Here is a 19039-nt window from a genome sequence, read left to right as displayed (position 1 = left end):
TGCAACCAGTCAGTTTACCTTCTTGATCATGTTTTGTAGCTGATACTGGTACATGTACACACTCAGTGTGTAGCTCTGATGCAATTATCTGAGTTTGAGTGGTGATGCTGATAGTGATAATAATCCCTTGCTCTGCTGCTCATGTATGCATGACTGTGGCTGTGACATTGACATACGGCGCCTGACTGCAGCAGCAGTACCCAGGATCATGAAGATAGCACAGACAGTGCTCCACTGCACTGTCATCAGTGAGGCGGGGCAGCAGGGAAAAAAAGATTGGGCACATTTGCAGTAGTAGTCACCCACTGCATCTCTACATTGCATACACTGGGCTCAGTGATCATGTGACCTGGATTCTGCTGGATCTAATCAGGGATCCGGGAGGCCACTACATGCTGATTAACAAACTATTACTTCTGATGTATTGGTGCAGCGGGCACCCTGGTGTGAAAGATCACCCGCTGTGTAGGGCCGTGGATCTACCATACATGTAGCCTCCTCCTAGTCCATAGGCGGTCACTGAGACCATAATTATTTCGCTCCAGGTCTACCCACCACTACACTATACAATACTAGGGCACTGAACCATGGCAGCTCATGCACGCTACTGCATGCATGGCTAACGTTACTTGATCAGTTCTGGTGATAAACTGAATTTTGATTGTGCCCGGTAGACCATGCATGCACCAAAACTCTGTCCCCCCCCCCCCCCCCCCCCCCCTTAAACACACCACACAACACACACACACACACACACACACCAGTGATTTTCAGGATTGTACTTCTACATGTACATGACTCAGTCATTATTCCTCACTTGTATTGCCAATGGCACTTGTGCTCACGCACATAGGATTATGTCAGGCAGTGAGCCATGGCCCATTGGGCACATCTTTCTGCTTATCTCAAGCATGTCATCATCTGGCGTGTTTGCAGAGCTTGGATTGGTGGATTGCAGTGTCACGCACTGGGTATTTTCACACATTCTAAATTAATACTTGAAGTAACTTTTTTTTAGTACAGTACGTAGTATACTAGTAAGTGACACAACGTGGGTACGTACCAGGGAGTCGTAAAATACCGGTATTTTACGACTCCCTGGTGGGTACATGACTACAAGCATCACAAAATTAATCACATGATCAGAATCAGTGACATCCAGGGAGTTGTAAAATACCGGTATTTTACGACTCCCTGGTGACATCACACACGATTTCTACAATGGCAGGCCTTCTGATAATCAAAATTATCAAAAGGCCGGGCACCTTGTGCTGGAAAGACTCATGATCTAGCATAGAAGACCATAACAGGATCGTGTAACCATCAAGCGCTACGTGACGTTGTACATCCTGTAACAGGAAAATCAACTGGGCCATCAATCCCTAACTGGCCTAACGATACAACTCCATACATCTCAGACATCTAAATGTGTTAGGCCAGTGGGTACTGGTAGCAGCTGCTTATGCCGAGTAATGCAATTATCTCTCTATTATCTCTCCCAAGCTGTACAGTGCAGTACTATGGGATGGGAGTGATGAAATCAGCCGTCATCACCCCAAGCATAGTGATACAATGTAGCAGGGAGGGGTAGCTAGTGAGAGTGTTTCATTCACCTACCAGCATGCCTAGACCAGGGTTAGACTTTGCTAATCATTGTACACGTATACTCACTGACAGACAGGTGGTCTCTCTCCCCAGGTTCAAATGAGTATAATTATGGTGAAGGGTCATAAAATCTGTACTTTAAAAAGCTGAACCATTTTATTCGTTTCCCTTCCCAAAGTAACTCACAACGACCGCCAGTACCCGGAATAACCCAGCGGCATACATGTACTTCAAGCACGTAGCGCCTAACAGTGGGGGTAAGCACTAAAAGCCTAAGAAACACACACACACACACACACACACACACACACACAAACACACACACACACACACACACAAACACACACACACAGACACACACACACACACACACACATGGATATCCGGGGTCAAGTGACTGTAGTATAGTGTTGCAAGATCTTGAGAATAGGGCTTTAAATCCCATGGTAAACATGCTCGGCTGTTGGGTACCTGAGAGGAGCTGCCTCTCACCAAGGACACCAGTGACCTTACTGCAGTGCTCGCTAAATACAGGTTCTCTCAGCTGCATACACCTGTACAATGTGTTGTAAAGTGATGTGTTGTTTTCCTGTGTGATGACATTCCCCAAACTGTCTTCGTCTGAGTGAGTGTGAACGGTATTAAAGGTTCAGTCTCTGCTGTTTTGTAGTTTGTGCGCAGCCTGCCTGGTGGTGGACATCTGTTCGCCACTGAACGGTGTGAATGTACTACACGTGTTGCCATGTGTACTACTACTAGGCTCTCCCACCTTCAGCTTGACCGCTGACTGTACACCCAGTTCCTGTCACATACAATGCCTGGCATGTAAACAGGCAGGAACTCGTCTGTTGGCAGTTACTTCCTATCATGCACGATTGATCAACAGGCTGGTGCATTGTTCTGCCAACTCTCCCAACTGAACATTCTAAAGTAAGTAAGTTCTGATTCTGAAGTATTGTTAGTTAGTCTAAGACACTAAAGGTTCATCTGGGAATACATGTACAGTCATGTACATGTATTCCCAGATGAACCTTAGTTCATCTGGGAATACATGTACATGACTGTACATGTATGTGATGTCATTGACAATCATGTACATGTACATGCCTGTACATGTGTGTGATGTCATGCATAGTGAGTCTAGTGACATGCACAGTGACATGCACAATGTGCAATGTACATGATGTGGTTGTGCTCAATCATTAGACATTGGTGTTTTTAGTACCACCCATAACGAAGACACTACCCCCCCCCCCCCCCCAGCCTTGGTCAAGAAAAGTGGCAGATACGGCTAGAAAAGCATTGAAATTGACAGAGCCAGAGTCATACAGCACTTATGTTAGGCAATTCCTCGGAGTTCTGCTCCTCCTCTTTATCCATGTGCCAAACATGCATGGCAGTTGGAACATGCCAGAAAAAAAGAGCCAGATTCTGCCGGCACATCACCTACGGAGGAGTTATTCACCAGTACACTGTGCAGTCTACCTCCGCACTGTGCAGTCTACCTCCGCACTGTGCAGTCTACCTCCGCACTGTCCATCACAACCATGTTTCATGTTTCTCACCAAGCCACTACTAGTATTTATGACCCAGTTACTATTTTATTTTATGATTCATGGATGAGATCTACCCACACATAATTACAGTTAAGTCCAGCACATCCTCCAAGGCCAGGGCACCAGCATCAATACAGTCATGCGCATGTACATGTACATGACGTTTCATTACAGTCAAACTCAACCACTGGCAGTGGCAAGTCAACATAACTTTGTTTACTTCTGCTCCCAGCCACCGTCTCACTTGAGTGAATACAGATTGTACTGCTGCTGGACAATCATGTAGTGCTTTCAGGCCAAGTGAGACTTAGTAGTCACTATACCATACATGTAGTGCTTTCAGGCCAAGTGAGACTTAGTACTAATAGTAGTTACTATACTATACATGTAGTGGTTGGCAGACCGGCGACAGGAAATGTGCACTACAAATGCACAGACATGTGCATTGGACTCACAACTAATGACACCACTTCACAACAATTTTAAAAGGCTGCATCATGGCATGGCAGTGAACAGTGTACATCTACGGCAGTCCACAAGGGGGGGGGGGGCATTTCTAGTACAGTGAAAAGTCAGAAACTTGAAAGAGCTCTTGTTATTGATAACGTTAACTTAAAACACACCATGGCCATGCATAGACTACATGAAGTTACTATTTTGATGCCCCTTATCTACATTCACACTTGATACCAGTCATTTGACCATGCCCTTGGATAGTACAGTAAAATCAAAAAGGAAAGTAAAAGTCACCCGGATTCCCTGAAGTGTTTTGGAACACACCAAGCAAAGACGTTCGCATCGGCGGGCCACCACTTCGCCCATACATGTGCAGCAGGGGCGTCGCACACGGTACGGTCACTACGGTATTGACCGTACCACTATTCGACCCAAGTACCCTGTGAATCAATAAAATGCACTGATTTGGGCTCTAATTTTCCAATTTTTAGGCTCAGCCACCCCTCCCCACGAGTAAATTGTACTTCAGATGGCTGACCGTACCACACTAAATTACCTTCCGACGCCCCTGGACAGTACCGGTATATCCTCTGAGTTGAATGCAGACCTCACAAGTGAGTGCAGGGGAGAGGGGCTTTACACGCCCGTTTGTTTGAGAGACTTATCCCCTCTCCCCTGCACTGACTCACTTGTCAGGTCCGCATAGTACAGTACATAGGCTACAATTTATAAAATTATTACTACTACATGTAGTACTCAATCTGCGGATTTCTCTATGTTCTCGTACTAGTAGTAGTAGTAGTAATAGTAGTACAGATTTGTATGGCCATTGCATTGGATGTACGATACTGAAGTCACATGATTACTATTAAATTATAATAGTTAGTTTCACTGTATTCGAAGCAATGACTAAAACTAGAAACTTCACCATGCTTTACCGTCTAATTTAATTACTAAATTAGCTCAGTCCTGTACTTCTGTATTACATGTGTAACGACTACGAGGCCTGGTTCTTACCGCTAATTGCTCGTTGGTCAGTTTTACTTCATTTCTCAGCGGCATTAGCGCCGCGGGAAGGAACGGCAGGCGTTTAGTGGAGGGACGGTCGATGTCCGTTCAGTGGAGTCAGCCACTGCCGGTTGCCAATGCACAATCGTTCGCTGAATCAGTATCTTGATGCAAATCAGAAACGGGTCGGTGGCGCTCAGCTATGATCTGTTGATGACTGACCATGACCGGGTGGGCAGCTTGCAGACTTTCTGAATACAATAACCGTTAAAACGGCTACATGTTACATAACAAGCTCAATCATTCTTCCAACACAAATCAATCCTATTTTTTCTGTGTGCATTGTGTTATCGTGGTTATCCATAACTGCACTCAGACTCGGTTTGACGCAGCAGAGCGGCGAGCTGCGGTGAAAACTACGATCATGACTCGACTGTGTAGATCTACGTAGCTGACACACAAAGTTGGTTGGTACACGACTCACACGTGTACACTGTGTAGCTCTGGCGATCAGAACAATGCTCAATGCTCCTTTCATGACACGAACCACCTACAAGTAGTCACATCACTCAGTGAATCACTGTGAAGCCACAACCATGAATGAGAACTCCACTTCTCTTTCTATTTTCGACCGCACCTCCATTTGCGAAGTAAACGGGACGTCCCCGTACCATGCAGCAATCAAGAAGACTCGCGTGACACGAACAACAATGTCTGCGATCGAGTTGACCATGCATGCACTCTGGTCGTGCGTTGACCATATAGCCATGTTGACAGGCAGCCTTTTTTTTGCATATGCGCTTGATCGACGCGGCTTGTGCCCAGGTTGTGAGGCATAGCAGTCTAGTACGGGTACGGAACGTCGGAAGCTCAAATGCAGGCATTTCGCGGACACCGATCGCTCGTCGCCAAAGACGCCAGCGTCAATCCTGCACTTCAAAGACTCCTAAAGACTGTTATATGCCCGTAGTCTAGATCTAATGACTACTGTACTTGTACTGTTGTAGGCAGGCTAGTAGCATACGCACACGCACACCCGCAGTCGAACAGCTGATCGTGTTTTGCGAATCTTCATTTTGACTTCAACAACCTCACCTATCACTGCACTATCCGCAGATCTACAATCGGCGACCTGTCAAAGACGGATTTTTTCGACCTACCAAACACCCAGTGCAGTGGATGTGTTGATTCTTACGGTAACAGTTGCACCCTAGCGGACAAGTAGAACCCTGCTACTAGTGCTAGGCCAGGGCTCAGCGCTGTTTCTGCAGGCCGGCAGCCGTCCGTCACTGAGTCAGTATTTCGTCCGGACTCGAGAATCTTCACAGAGCTAGAGCTAGCCTGGCACCGTACCACCAGTGCAGGAAGCAAGGCATGACTGTCGGGGCTTCATTCGATGTGATTTCTTGCCCGCGTTGTCTTTGCTGACGCGGTGATTATAGTCGGAGCGTCTTGCTTTGAGACCCTAAATCAGCCAGCCACTCAAGGCTACAGGCCCGCGCAGCTGTCCTGCACGCTCTAGAACGCATCCTAGTGAGGGTGGTGTTAGCTAATCGCAGAGTTATGTTGTAGCACAAGCCGCGGCGTTCAGTTTGCGGGGAGCTTACATGCAGATGCACAGATAAACCAAGAAATCTTTCCTGCCATTTGCTAGCTGCTGTGCGCGCTCGAACGCAGTATCTCGTACTCACTCTGCGTGCTCGACACGCCGATGAAGTCTGTGAACGGGTTCTGCTGGAACCGAGCAGTTTGCCCCTTCCAATCGGCTTCGTACACGCTCTGCCTGTCCGGATGAGAAGGTGTCTTGAGGTATCAAACGAGCGTAGGCGCAGCACTGCCAGCACTGCAGCACGACACTGCGCGACACTGCACGCCCGCCGCCACGACCTGTTGTGACTTTATCCAGTTTGTTTACTGACGCTTTTGCTGTGGGCACAGGCTAGGTAGTAAGCAAACAGCAGCGCAAGCAGCAGCAGCAGCAGCAGCTCAATGGACGGATGCGAGTACAAGGAGAGCAAATGGAGAAAAAATACATGTGCCAACTGCTTCCAGGCGAAGAGCTCCCATTCGAACTTTGGGACGACCCAGCGCGAAGGTCGAGGCACCATGTCCAGATCGGAAAGTTGGGAGGTGAAGCGAACGTCAGCGACGCTGCCCAATCGTCACTCAAATCGTTACTCCTCCGGCAGTAGCATCAGCGCTGCTTCCATTGGCCTAGAGCGCAGCAACAGTTCTGTATCCAGCACGCGTTCATCAACGGATCTGTCCAAGTCATCACCCTCCGCACTGCGGAAGCCTGCTCAGGGCGGCAGCGAAGTAGAATGCGACGAGACAAAAGAGACAGCGGCCAGCTCACCAGCGACACTGCGCAGCAGTGCTGGCTCTTCTGTTCCTGCCAGGACACCACCTACAAGTACAAGTAGTTCATCACCTCCAACTGTGCTGACACGAGCCAGAACCAACGGTGAGTCCAGCAGCCAATCGACAACCACCTCAATGGACTCTTCGAAGCCTCCGCCAGCAAAGCCGCCGACGGCTCGTAAACCCGGAGCGGCTAGCCTGCGAGTAAATCCTGCCAGAACTGCTGTTCCATCAAAGCCCTCTAGCGGCAGGGTTGTATCGAAACAGCACGACACAGGAGTAATCGGGGATGCTGCTGGACCAAAGCCTCCACCACCAAAACCAGCAGTAACGTCCAGAAGAAAGTCCCCCACCTCTGCTTCGACTCCCACTAGCGATGACAGCAGCATATTAGCGTCACCCGTTCGTTCGGCAGCCGTCGATCGTTCCTGCGCCGACGGTCGAGGAAGGCACGAACCCACTACTAGCACTGTAGTTCAAGCAGCGTCACCTGGCGCAATGCGACCACCGCAGGTAACTGGCAGCAGTCGAGTCGAATCGATGACGACCGTGGGCACCGCTTCAGCAGGGGAAAGTGTAGGAGTAGGAGTGTTGAAAATCGGAAGTGCTGGAAGATCTACAGATGACCGAACGCTGGTGTCCTCAACTAGTGCTGCGTCTAACGCTAGTGTGACTGCAAAGGCAGCAGCGAGTGGCAGCAATCACAGCAGCAGAGGAACTGTAGAGACCGGCAAGCGAGCTGAAAATACTTCCAGTAGCTCGCCAGCAGCAGCACAAGACAAAAAATCTGGAGCTCGTGTTACTGGTAGAAATGTAGCAACACGATCACCGAACAGTGGCAGCAACAGCATCGCCACCAGCAGTGGTAGTAGTAATAGTAGCACAGGCACTGCAACGGCTCGCGGAGACCAAGGTACTAGCACTGTGTCAGCGTCATCTTTGGCCTCATCACCGTCGTCAGCCAGCAGCAGCAGCAACGCTAGCCAGCCTGCCAGCATGAGCAGCACTGCAGTTGTGAATGGTCACCAAGGGAGTAGAGAGTCTCCTGCTGCTGCTGCTGCTGCTGCTGGCTCTGCATCAACAGGCAGGAAAGCTGAAGCAAGCAGAGAAAGCAGCACAGAGATCACAGCCCAGCTTGTTGGAAGTGATGACAGTCTAGAAAAGAAACTAGCTCCGGCCAAACCCAGTAGAAGCAAGCTGAGCTACAGCGCGTCTCCCGACCTGCTGCGGGCACATGCCAGCAAGACGGAGAAAACTACGCCCGCCGCTTCTCCCGCACGCACAGCGTACGAGGACATCTGGACGCCGACGAAAACGGCAGCCTCCGGTAAAAATGCCGGAAAAGAGAACGGCACGGCCGGCACCGGTGTAGCAGCCGGTTCCAAGCCGCAGGCAAAATCACGCTCTCCTCTCTCGCCGTCGTCCAGCGATCTCGATAAGATGATGTCGGGCACATCGACAGACCTGGACGCCATCATATCTGGTCAGAAGCGGCCGAACGCTGTTGCATCTCGGAGAGCAGGTGCCGACAGCACACTGCTGAAAGGTCAGCAGCGGCAGGACACACAGCCCAGCGTTCCACCGGTGCACAATTACACCGAAGCAGCCAGGGTGTCAGTGAAAGGTGGGGCTGACGGAAACACCAGCACCGATGCTGGCAGCTTGGCTAAAGCAGAGACCGAGTCGATATACTCCGTGCCCGGCGATATCCGACCGTTCAGCCCGTCAGAGATGGACGAAGCAGATGGCAGTGGCAGCACAGGTGAGTACAAGTCGCCACGCAAGATGTCCGACTACAACGTACCGCGTCCCGTCTCGTCGGCATCCCTGCACACTGCGACCACCGGCAGCAGCAACAGTACTGGCGGTGGCAGTGCGATGCAGCGTTGTGTCAGCGAGGCAGTGGTGTCCGTGCAGCAGCCGCGCCCGCAGCCGCCGGCAAGATCCAAGTCACGGAGTTCAGTGTCTCGACCCAGTGTTCCCCCTCCACCGCCGCCAGCGGGCAGGGCTACTGCGGACGGCGGTTACTCCCCTACGGAGGTTAGGGTGGATGGCAATGTGTCGGTTGTGCTGAGAAAGCCATCCGCCGCCGATGACGTCAGTCCTCAGCTTGTACGTAGGAATACCATGGAGCGGACAAAGCGACACACGATATCCGGCAAGCCGCACCGCATCCCACCTCCACCGCCGCCGGGAACCAGACCCGCCGAGGAGCAGGATGCATCTCCGCGCGGCGAGCGAAGGCGTAGCATCTGCACTCCGCCGCCGCAGCGAAAGATCACCGGCAGTGGCACGGCGCCGGCGGCACTGGAAACACTCATGAAGTCGGTTACCGATGCAGGCAGCTCGGTGGGCAAGCTCTCGCCGAAGATTGGCAGCAAGGTCTGGAAAAACCTGCGAAAGACTCACGAGCGCACGATGTCGATGATCCGTCAGCGGCGACCCGGCCGTAAGAATTCCGTATCGCAATTTGACACGTCCGATGACGAGCACTCGCCTGGCACAAGCAGAGATCCGTCGCGTGCTCCTTCGGTCATGGACTCGCCCGAGGACGAAACATGCCGGACGCCAACACCGGGTGACTACACTTGTGATGACACGGAACCGCACAGCGATACAAGTCCGGAGATGACCAAGTCCACTCCGCCTCGAAAGCCATTGCGTACGGCGAGCAGCTTCCGGCGCAACCGCAGGAACCTTATCTTACCGGCGGACGCATCAGGAGATAACACCGGGTCCAGCCTAGAGTCACCGTGTACGACGATAGACAGAACTAGTAGCAACAACACGACCGGGAGTCAGAGCGGCGAGTCTGTGTCGTCCACGCAGTCTCTTCGCTGTCTCATCGACGCGTCGCTGGCGGGTATCGGCGACTCGCTGCCACCGCCGATGCACAGCAATGTGCTGCCGCTGCCGCCAAAGCCTTCGCGACCTGCCAGCAAACCAGCCGGAGATGCACCTGCTCTGCCGCCGCGCCAGCCCGACCCAGCATCTCCTGGCGCGCCCACAGTCCTACCCAGAACCAAATCGGTGAAAGGGACGAATTCTCAGCTGCCTGCCACAAACGGGCCTGTTCAGAAGAGCCCCGCGCAAAAGGCCTCAACACCCGGCCAGCACTTCCCACCGTCCGCTCCGGTTCCCCCGTCCATCGAACAAGAACTGGAAAGAGAGCTGTCGTTGATGAGAAGTGACTATCATGGTCTGACCAGATCTGTGCACCGTAGCCTCGGCAGTGTGGTGAAACGACTGGGCCGGTGCGTGTGCGAGGAGCGCTTCAAGTCCAGCAGTGTTCCCAAGAACTGGTCGCACATCGAGGTGCTGGGCTGCGAGGACGATGGGCCGCACGGAACGTGCAGCATACACGTGCTGTTCAAGAGCCGAGACGGCAAGATACCTATGACAGCGCAGGTGAGAGTTGTATGGTGGCATAGGTGACTGAGACCTACTATAATACTTGCACACGTGGTGGCACTGGCGATTTTGATTTTAACAGCAGAAGTTGGGCTGCTTGCGCAGTCGAAATAAAAGAGTGCATCTGTGTGTTTGTGTGTGTGTGTGTGTGTGTGTGTTCGCGTGGTGTGTGCGTTTGCGTCGTGTGTTTTTGCATTGTATGTGTGTTATGTGTTGTGTGTGTGTGTGCTTGTATGTGTAAGATGCTTGGGTTTTTTAGGTGCTTGCAACAATCATGTAGCCCCATCCTTCATGTTGCAAAAGTAACTGCATGTATGCAGTCTGTGCACATGTGCGTGCTGTTGGCTAGGCCTTGGGACTGCTAACAAAGGCTGTGGGGGAGCCTAATTTGTAAACTTGCATGGCTCTTGAGTCTTGTAGTGTTTAGTAGCACCACTGGACTGCTCTGAGTATATCAGACTGTGAGAGAATAGAATAACGAATACCGTGAGATGGCGAGGTACACATCTTAGTCAGTGAGCTCACTACATTTATGATCGGTACCGGATGTGTGCGGTTGGTGAACAGACAGCAGGGCATGTGACCAAGCACAGGCTGTTCTGAAGTATTATAGTGAAACCTGTCTAAGGCGACCGCTCAAGAGATCCTCCAAACGTAGTCTTTGCCAGTCACCAGGTGGCCTCCTTATTCAGGGTTATTTGACTGAGAATAGCATCCCTTAGTCCTGGTTGTAGTGGTCTTCTTGAACAGGTGGTCACTTTATCCGAGTGGTTGCCTTCACAGGTTTTACTGTACATACAAACTTCTCCACCGCCGTTTAAATGTATACGATCCGTTCATGTTTTGTTTGCTGTGGCGCCGGTGTTGTGTCTTTCCGCAGCTGGAGCCACTGCTGACTGGCAACGACGAAGACGGCCTGCTGTACACGCGCGACTGCGCAGTGCGAGAGAGCATACCGCCGCACTTCAACGTCATACGCACGCAGGCGAAGTTCACCGAGACGGTGCCGGAGCTGGTGCACGAGATGCTGGAACTGGGCATTTCACCGGCCACCGAGTGCTCGTCGTACATGACGGAGTCGACGGCGGACTACACCGACGCGGAGGTGTTCTTCTCGTCTCTGACCGATCAGGACATGCCGGCGCAGGAGGTGATCAGTCAGACGGCATTCGTGTTCGTGCAGATCTGCTCGGCGCTGCAGCATCTCGCCGTCAACGGCATCGTCCACCGCAACGTCGTGGCGCCGTCCATCATGATCGGACCAGTCAACGACAAGATGTAAGTCGTACTCTTCAAGTAATTGTGTTTGGAACGTAACTGCAAGTACGGTAGGACCAGATATTTTAACGTCAATTAAAGTTAGCGATCTCCCGATTTTTGTGAGTTAGCGAGGTGAAATTCTGACTAATTCTGTCTCAAAACTGGAGAATGTACATGTACATACCATTTTGCACATTACGACTTCAAATGTTAACCCATTTTTCTAATTCGTTAAAGGGGAAGTTAAGCCTAAAATCAAAATTTCACCAGTTCGAGTCTTCGGGGTGCTGATTCGAATGGTCTTGATCCGAGGAAGCTGAGACGCTCCCTTCCGCCTTTATTCCCAATCGAACTCGCGCACTTCCACCGAAACTGGGTGACTGCGCCCTACTAGATGGGGATTTGTATGCAAAATGTCACTAAAAGCGCCATTTCGTTCTTATAAAAGCACGGATGACTGTGATTGGCCCATTTGTTGTAGTCTTTTGGCCGCTGAGTCGACTGGTTTTGGTCCGAAAAGGCTGCGATGCAGCGTTCGGCCCTTATTCAATCGAACATGGCCGTCACGTGCTCCTGCGTACACCAGTCACCTGGTCACCGCGTCAGCAGGCGACAATTTTCACACCAAGGTTCAACTCAAAGGTTCAAAGGTTCAACTCGAGTGACAGAAACTCGCTCAAACGTGCTGTAAGTTGTAGCCTGCAGGCACGGTGACCAGGTGACTGGTGTACGCACGAACACTGTGACGTGACCGCTTGTTCAGCCATGTTCGATTGGGAATAAGGGACGGACGCTATATCGCAGCCTTTTCGGACCAAAACCAGACGACTCAGCGTCCAAAAGCCTACAACATATGGGCCAATCGCGATCATCCGTGCTTTTATAAGAACGAAATGGCGCTTTTAGTGACATTTTTTATACAAATCCCCATCTAGTAGGGCGCAGTCACCCAGTTTCGGTGGAAGTGCATGAGTTCGACTGGGAATAAAGGAGGAAGGGAGCGTCTCAGCGTCCTCGGACCAAGACCATTCGACTCAGCACCCCGAAGACTCGAACTGGTGAAAATTGATTTTAGGCTTAACTTCCCCTTTAAAACGTGAGAATTAAATGTTCGTTAACATTACTGGTCTTACAGTACTGTAAGACCACTAATGTCAACAAGCATTTAATTCTAACGTTTTAACAAATTTGAAAAATCGTTAAAATTTGACGTCGTTAGGTGCAAAATGGTATGGGCATCTGCAGTCATTTGCCGATTTTGACAGACAGAATTCGTAAGCATTTCATCATGCTATAAAGTATAAACCAACAAAAATCCGGGGATCGCTAACTTTAATTGGTGTTAAAATATCCGGTCTTACAGTACTGTAAATGCACTGGAAACCAACGATTGTTCATAAGCACATTTAAAAAATATTCGTAAAGGTCGTACAGGCCTGCAACCCAATAATAAGTATAGTCAAACCTCTTTAGGACCAACACCAAGGGATCGATGATATTTGTTCGCTTTATCGGGAGTTCTTCTTATCCGTATGTTATACCCACTGAATACACCGTGATTTATCCAATGGAGTTACGAATACTAGTTCTTCTTAACAAACATTTGTCTTATCAGTGTTCTTCCTAACAAGGTTTCACTGTATATCGATTTCTGACTACTAGACTGCCATATATGTTGCTACTGCGCATACTGCAGGTGCCTTTCCGGAGTCGAATTTACAAAGGTTTGCTTCTTGTTGCAAATGGGAAGCTTGCAAACAGTTACAAACGCTGTGCATATACACACATTAGGTACAATGGAGATCGGATATTACGACGACTATAACGACAGATTGAGTTTAGCGACACAATTTCGTTGCCCAAGTCGTTTAGTAAGTCCTTTGTGAAGATCAGGTTTAGTGACAGATCGAATATAGTGACATTTTGTTCTCTCCCGAAGGAGTGTCGTTATATCCAATCTCCACTGTACTAATAAGGGAGAGGAGACAAGCACTGTGCTGGTTGTGTTGAGCTCACCAAAACAAAGCGATCTCTCGCCCCATGTGTGTTATTCAAACTGATAGAAACGTCTTTGCAACACGATTATCGGATGCATGTTTTTGTATTGCAGAGATGATGTTTCTATCAGTTCGAATAGCACACCTAGTGACTTAGGTATAAACAAAATGTAGAGTCACAAAAGGAATCATCCCACACACACAAAGGAACGACTTATGACAGGTACTAGTAGTGGGAAGACCTTATAGACGGAGAAAAAGACCAACGATTAAACGACTACATTATGGAAGAGAGAGAGAGAGAGAGAGAGAGAGAGAGAGAGAGAGAGAGAGAGAGAGAGAGAGAGAGAGAGAGAGAGAGAGAGAGAATGCAAGATAAAGGGCCTGGGGAGCTATGGCAAATATTGGCGCGCAAGTACCTACCCAGGCCAACAGAACGAAAGATGAGTGCGTCATTACAGGCCAGCTGGAAAAAGGTTGTAGAATGTGCGGCAGGAGGTACCTAACATACCTCCCCTGCGCAAAAAACAAGAACCGCGACCTTGCGGACAATAATAAGACGATGAGAAGATAGAGAAAAAAATGATTGAGGATGAAGAGAAAACACACACACACACACACACAATGCACGGATCACATAAAAGTGTTATACCAACAGGCACACCAATTATCTTATTCCTGTACTTTTAAAAAAGTAGGTACGCGCATCATCCAAGATAGCGTAAACAATACAAATGTAGTTCCCAACAACGGCGGGCCAGACACCCCTTCAAAAAAAATGGTGCTTCGAAGTACAACTGAAACACCTAGACTTGACAAGGAGCATTGCATACTGCGTGGCACGGCTACAGCAGCATGGTTACACTTCTAATCCGGCCCGCCAACATGAATAATAGAGTGTGGATCACCATGATCAGACCACTAAGATTACATGATTGGACACACGTGTACATGCATGCACACCACAATAAAATAATCGCAAAAAAAAACACAAAAAATGGACGAAGAAGGACACATGAAAAAGAAAGGGAGAAACAAAGAAAACAGCTGACCTGCATGGTTAAACGAGACGAGGTTGACATGCCGTATTTCCCCGATTGTAAGTCGCACCTTTTGACACTAAACGTCAAGGGCAAAGAAGGGGGTGCGACTTACAATCGAGTGTGACTTCTTACTTATGTGAATGCATTGAGACGATTTGGTTCGGACGTGAGAATGGGCTGCGACTTATAATCAAGTGCGACTTATAATCGGGGAAATACGGTAGACGAGACGAGGATTATTGATAACTAGACGAACGGCGGTTGCTGAGGACGAACGGGACGATGAATTGAGGGTCGTGGGTTGAACTCACAGGGTTGTGGGTTCGAGCGAAAAGTCGGGCGCCAATGATGAGTCACATAAAGCTACCCAGGCCAATGGAACAAAAGGTCAGTGCGTACGGGGTGCATACAGCATTACAAGCCAGCTGGAAAAGGTTGCAGAATGTACGGGAGGAGGTACATACCTAAAAAAAAGCATAGCGAGAGCTCATGGGCTTTCAATCACTCTCGTTATTTTATACAAACACAAAGAGCTTTTTAACATTGGATTGTAAGAGCGATGATCTCCTCTCAATTTCCTTTGCCATCCCCTTAATTTTGCTTAAGCAACTCCAAATGGAACAATGCAAAATGTTCTGCGTACAGCAGCTTGGATATTGATGCAGCTCTTTAGACTTAAGAATGAAGTTGAAGACACCACTGCAGCTGTACTTATGGTTGATAAATATGGTGGTAAAGACACACCTGGCAATATGGCGGTAAACACACGCCTGCCCACACACGCTCTCTAAGCTGCAAGGTTCTAGCACAGAGCTCTCCTTCTCACCACCACCACCATCAGTTCGCGCCTGGCGCCTAGTCGATGCATGGTTAGCGGTATCCGACATAGCAGGCTGGTACATCAAGTAGCGCATGGCACATAGAAGATGACACAGCAGCGACATAGCTCAATTGCGACGTACGTTTCGTCCCCGCTGGACTCATCAGGCAATCTTCTTCTTGGATGTCTTCATACGGAGCTGGACTCGGGAGAATGAAGTTGAAGACACCACTGCAGCTGTACTTATGGTTGATAAATATGGAAATACGCCAGGCGCGAACTGATGGTGGTGGTGGTGAGAAGGAGAGCTCTGTGCTAGAACCTTGCCGCTTAGAGAGCGTGTGTGAGCAGGCGTGTGTTTACCGCCATATTGCCAGGTGTGTCTTTACCACCATATTTATCAACCATCTTTTGACTTAAGGTTCACTTTGTGTCGACGGCAGGATGCAACATGATTGTGCTTATGAAAGCTGATTAATGCACGTATACAATAGGTGATTATAGTAGGTGTGTTTCTTTCTTTGTTCTCCCTGTTGTATCAGGTCGCCAATCCGCAATGGTGACCGCGTGCTGCTCACCAGCTTCGGCCATGCTCTCTCACTGCCATCCTCGCCCAATTCCGGCCAGGGCGGTTCAGACCAGGCCAAGAAGCTCGTGTTCAAGCGCTCCGCACAGCAGACCGTTGTCACGCCACGCCGAACGGACATACTGCCGCCGGAGATCCGCCTGCACCTTCGCGCCGAGGAGCTGGACTATTCGGGATGCGACGCCTACTCTTTGGGCATGCTGATGCGCAGCGTCATCGACATCTCCGTGCTGGCCGTCTTCCAGCGCGTGTGCAGGCGCCTGTGCATGCCCAAGCTCTCCGAACGGGCAACGGTGAAGGAAGCGCTGCGGGCTTTCCAGTGTACGCTGTGGGGACCGACCGAGGCGGAGGTGCCCGGCTGGACGAACCAGGCGGCGCCGTTGGACCGGGACCGGCTCTGCGCCTGGCTGGACATGCAGAGAAGCGAGCGTCTCGGTGCGCTCACGCTGAAGCTGTGCCGCTTCAAGATCTCCCTAGAAGACTATCTACAGTGCCTCTTCCTGAGCACTGTTACCATGGACGAGCTGCTCATCGTGCAGGAAACCTTCTTCATCGGAACGTAGCCACGGCATAGATCTTTGTCCTGTGGTTGTTCTACGGCGCTCGCCTGCCAGTGTGGTGAGGTGTTGTGCCGTGAGTGATGTACTGTACTTGTCAATGTGATTGCTACATGCCACATCTGTTGGCTGCGGCCGTTAAGTTTTACCTTTCGGAATTTCGCCCCGGAGATGGTCATTCTATTTCTAGACACAGCTGATGCATAGCATACAGCCTTGAACTCACCAACTTACCAAGTGCACCAGAAAAAATTAAATTCTTAAAAAAAAAAAGATTGAAATATTGCCAAGCTATTGGAAATTCAGCCCGGCCTGTATTTGCGCTTTAACCTATTTTCGCAGACAGCTATTTTCTAAAAAACCACTGGGTCTCTCCCTGTCAGTCCCCTTTCGGACAATCTGTTTATGTCATGAATTCATCACGCCGGTGGATTCCGCCGCCTTAATGCCGGTGCTAGAGCTATTTGTGAAATTATGACAAAAAATGTTTGTCACTTCGTTATCTGGTGGCGGGTAGTGTTGGATGGGAGTGGCTGTGCAGTATTGATGCAATGGGGTGTGCATGTCAGTATAGCAGGATCGAGTCAGCTTCAGTGTGTGCACAATGTTCCTTTTGTGGTCCTCCGCTCGTTTAGTGGGTGGGTGCTGTTTGCGCCTCGTGTCGAAGGTTTTGTTTGCTGCCCCATTTGTGCACACACACACACACCCGCACACACACACACACACACACACACACACACACAGTCACACACACAGTCACACACACGTGCATTGATGTGCTTGCACCGGATGTGTACTGTGTTCGACACCATCCAGTGTCCCCTGTTTGTAACTGTGCAACGGTTCGTAGCCAATATGTGTGCGGGCATTCCTGAACGGGGCACACCTGGCAGGAAGTGTGTCACCATGCTGGGTCAGGCTTTCTATAAGGGGGAAACTACTAGTAGTAGTACGCGGGCAGGTGGAAGCCAGAACAAGGGGAGATGCTTGGAAGAAAACAGTGATACTCTAGAAGTACTGTGCTGCTCAATGAAATCCAGTCATGTGACTCACGTTTGCGCCGGCTTACACCATCATGTCATTGGCATCAGTTCTCAGTCCGGTGTGTAGGGCTGCCCGGCGCCCGGCGCGTGCTCGAGTGACGCGACTGGATTTCGTGGAGCAGCACTGGTACTATTATGTTGATGTCCTCACACACAGTCATTATTCTAGTCAGTGAATTTTGCTTTACAGCATCCGGCAGAAGCAGCCCGTAAATTCCTGCATATCGGTATTCGTGATCGAAGTGCAGGCGCATGCACACATGCAGTACTCTACGACTACATGCACGTTGCATTTCGTCACGGCAGCTTTTGTTCAAAATAATTGGTCTGGAAGTTTGGTTCAGAGCACATGGATATTTCCCGGTCATGTTCAATGTGCAAATTGACTGTCACGGGAAGAAGAACAAGGACAGAGGCCAGTCTCAGGCTTTGATTCCCTGATTGGGTTATGCACATGTTTAGTACCTTGCATTCATCAGAGTGCCGTCGGGATTTTTTTAATGATTCACTTGATTACGCAGCAAGACTTAGTACAGTTCAGTGATATGCGATATGTCAGTGTGCTTGGGTTTCAGTGCCAGTGTGTGTGCTGCAGTGCATGGCTGTGCATCATGCATGTGGCAGTGATCACATGTACCATGACTGTACAGTGTTGTATTATGATGTAATGCATTACGTAGCCATGCAAGAGCATGCGCGAGATACGCATCTCGCGGCTGCCTACTTTCATGCAGCATCCTTTTTAGATGTTCGGGTTCATAGGATTAACTTGTTTACCCCGAAACATACAGCACCGCCATAATTATTACTCAACAGAACTGAGTACTACTACTATTAAAGCCCTAAGGAGAATCGAAGCAAATGATGGGCTCTTATTGCAAATGAATTACTTGTAACCTGGAAATTGTGGGCACAGGTTATGCAATCGAGTAGAAAAAACGAAACTACTTCAAGTACTACTATTAGAACAGGCGGCGAGGTGACAAAAGTTCAAGGATGGCAATAAACAGAATCAGCTGAAGCGTCATGTTACGAAGGTTTTATCGAGATGTCACGAACAAATTCTAGAGAAAGTGGTGATAGCTACTATTCCAATTTAATTGAAGAACTGCAATTTTCAGGTTCTGCTATCAGTGGAGAAATATGGAACTGAGGTAGCAAACATCAATGAAACAATGTTTTACCTATTTGCTGCAGAACGTGAGATAAACAAACCTCAACGTCCGCCCAACAGATTTGCTAGCAATAACACTGGCCATGCTTCAGGTGATACTAGTGTGTGATAACGGTGTCTAGGGACACCCCTATGCGATCTTCAAACTCACACAATGGATAA

General features: G+C 49.5%; 1 protein-coding gene across 1 annotated transcript; it reads left to right on the top strand.

Moving 5' to 3' along the window:
• Window positions 1-5645: 5645 nt before the first annotated feature.
• LOC135812602 (mucin-19-like) lies at window positions 5646-17162 on the top strand. Its single transcript, XM_065325918.1, has 3 exons — window positions 5646-10394; window positions 11278-11675; window positions 16060-17162. Exons 1-3 carry the CDS (start codon window positions 6615-6617, stop codon window positions 16664-16666), a joined length of 4785 nt encoding a protein of 1594 aa, XP_065181990.1. The 5' UTR covers window positions 5646-6614; the 3' UTR covers window positions 16667-17162.
• The last annotated feature ends 1877 nt before the right edge of the window (window positions 17163-19039 follow it).

Source organism: Sycon ciliatum, chromosome 1, assembly GCF_964019385.1.
Source record: "Sycon ciliatum chromosome 1, ocSycCili1.1, whole genome shotgun sequence".
Taxonomy (NCBI): Eukaryota; Metazoa; Porifera; class Calcarea; order Leucosolenida; family Sycettidae; genus Sycon; species Sycon ciliatum.
The sequence above is the reverse complement of the archived record's forward strand: the minus strand, read 5'-3'. Positions and strand labels throughout refer to the sequence as shown.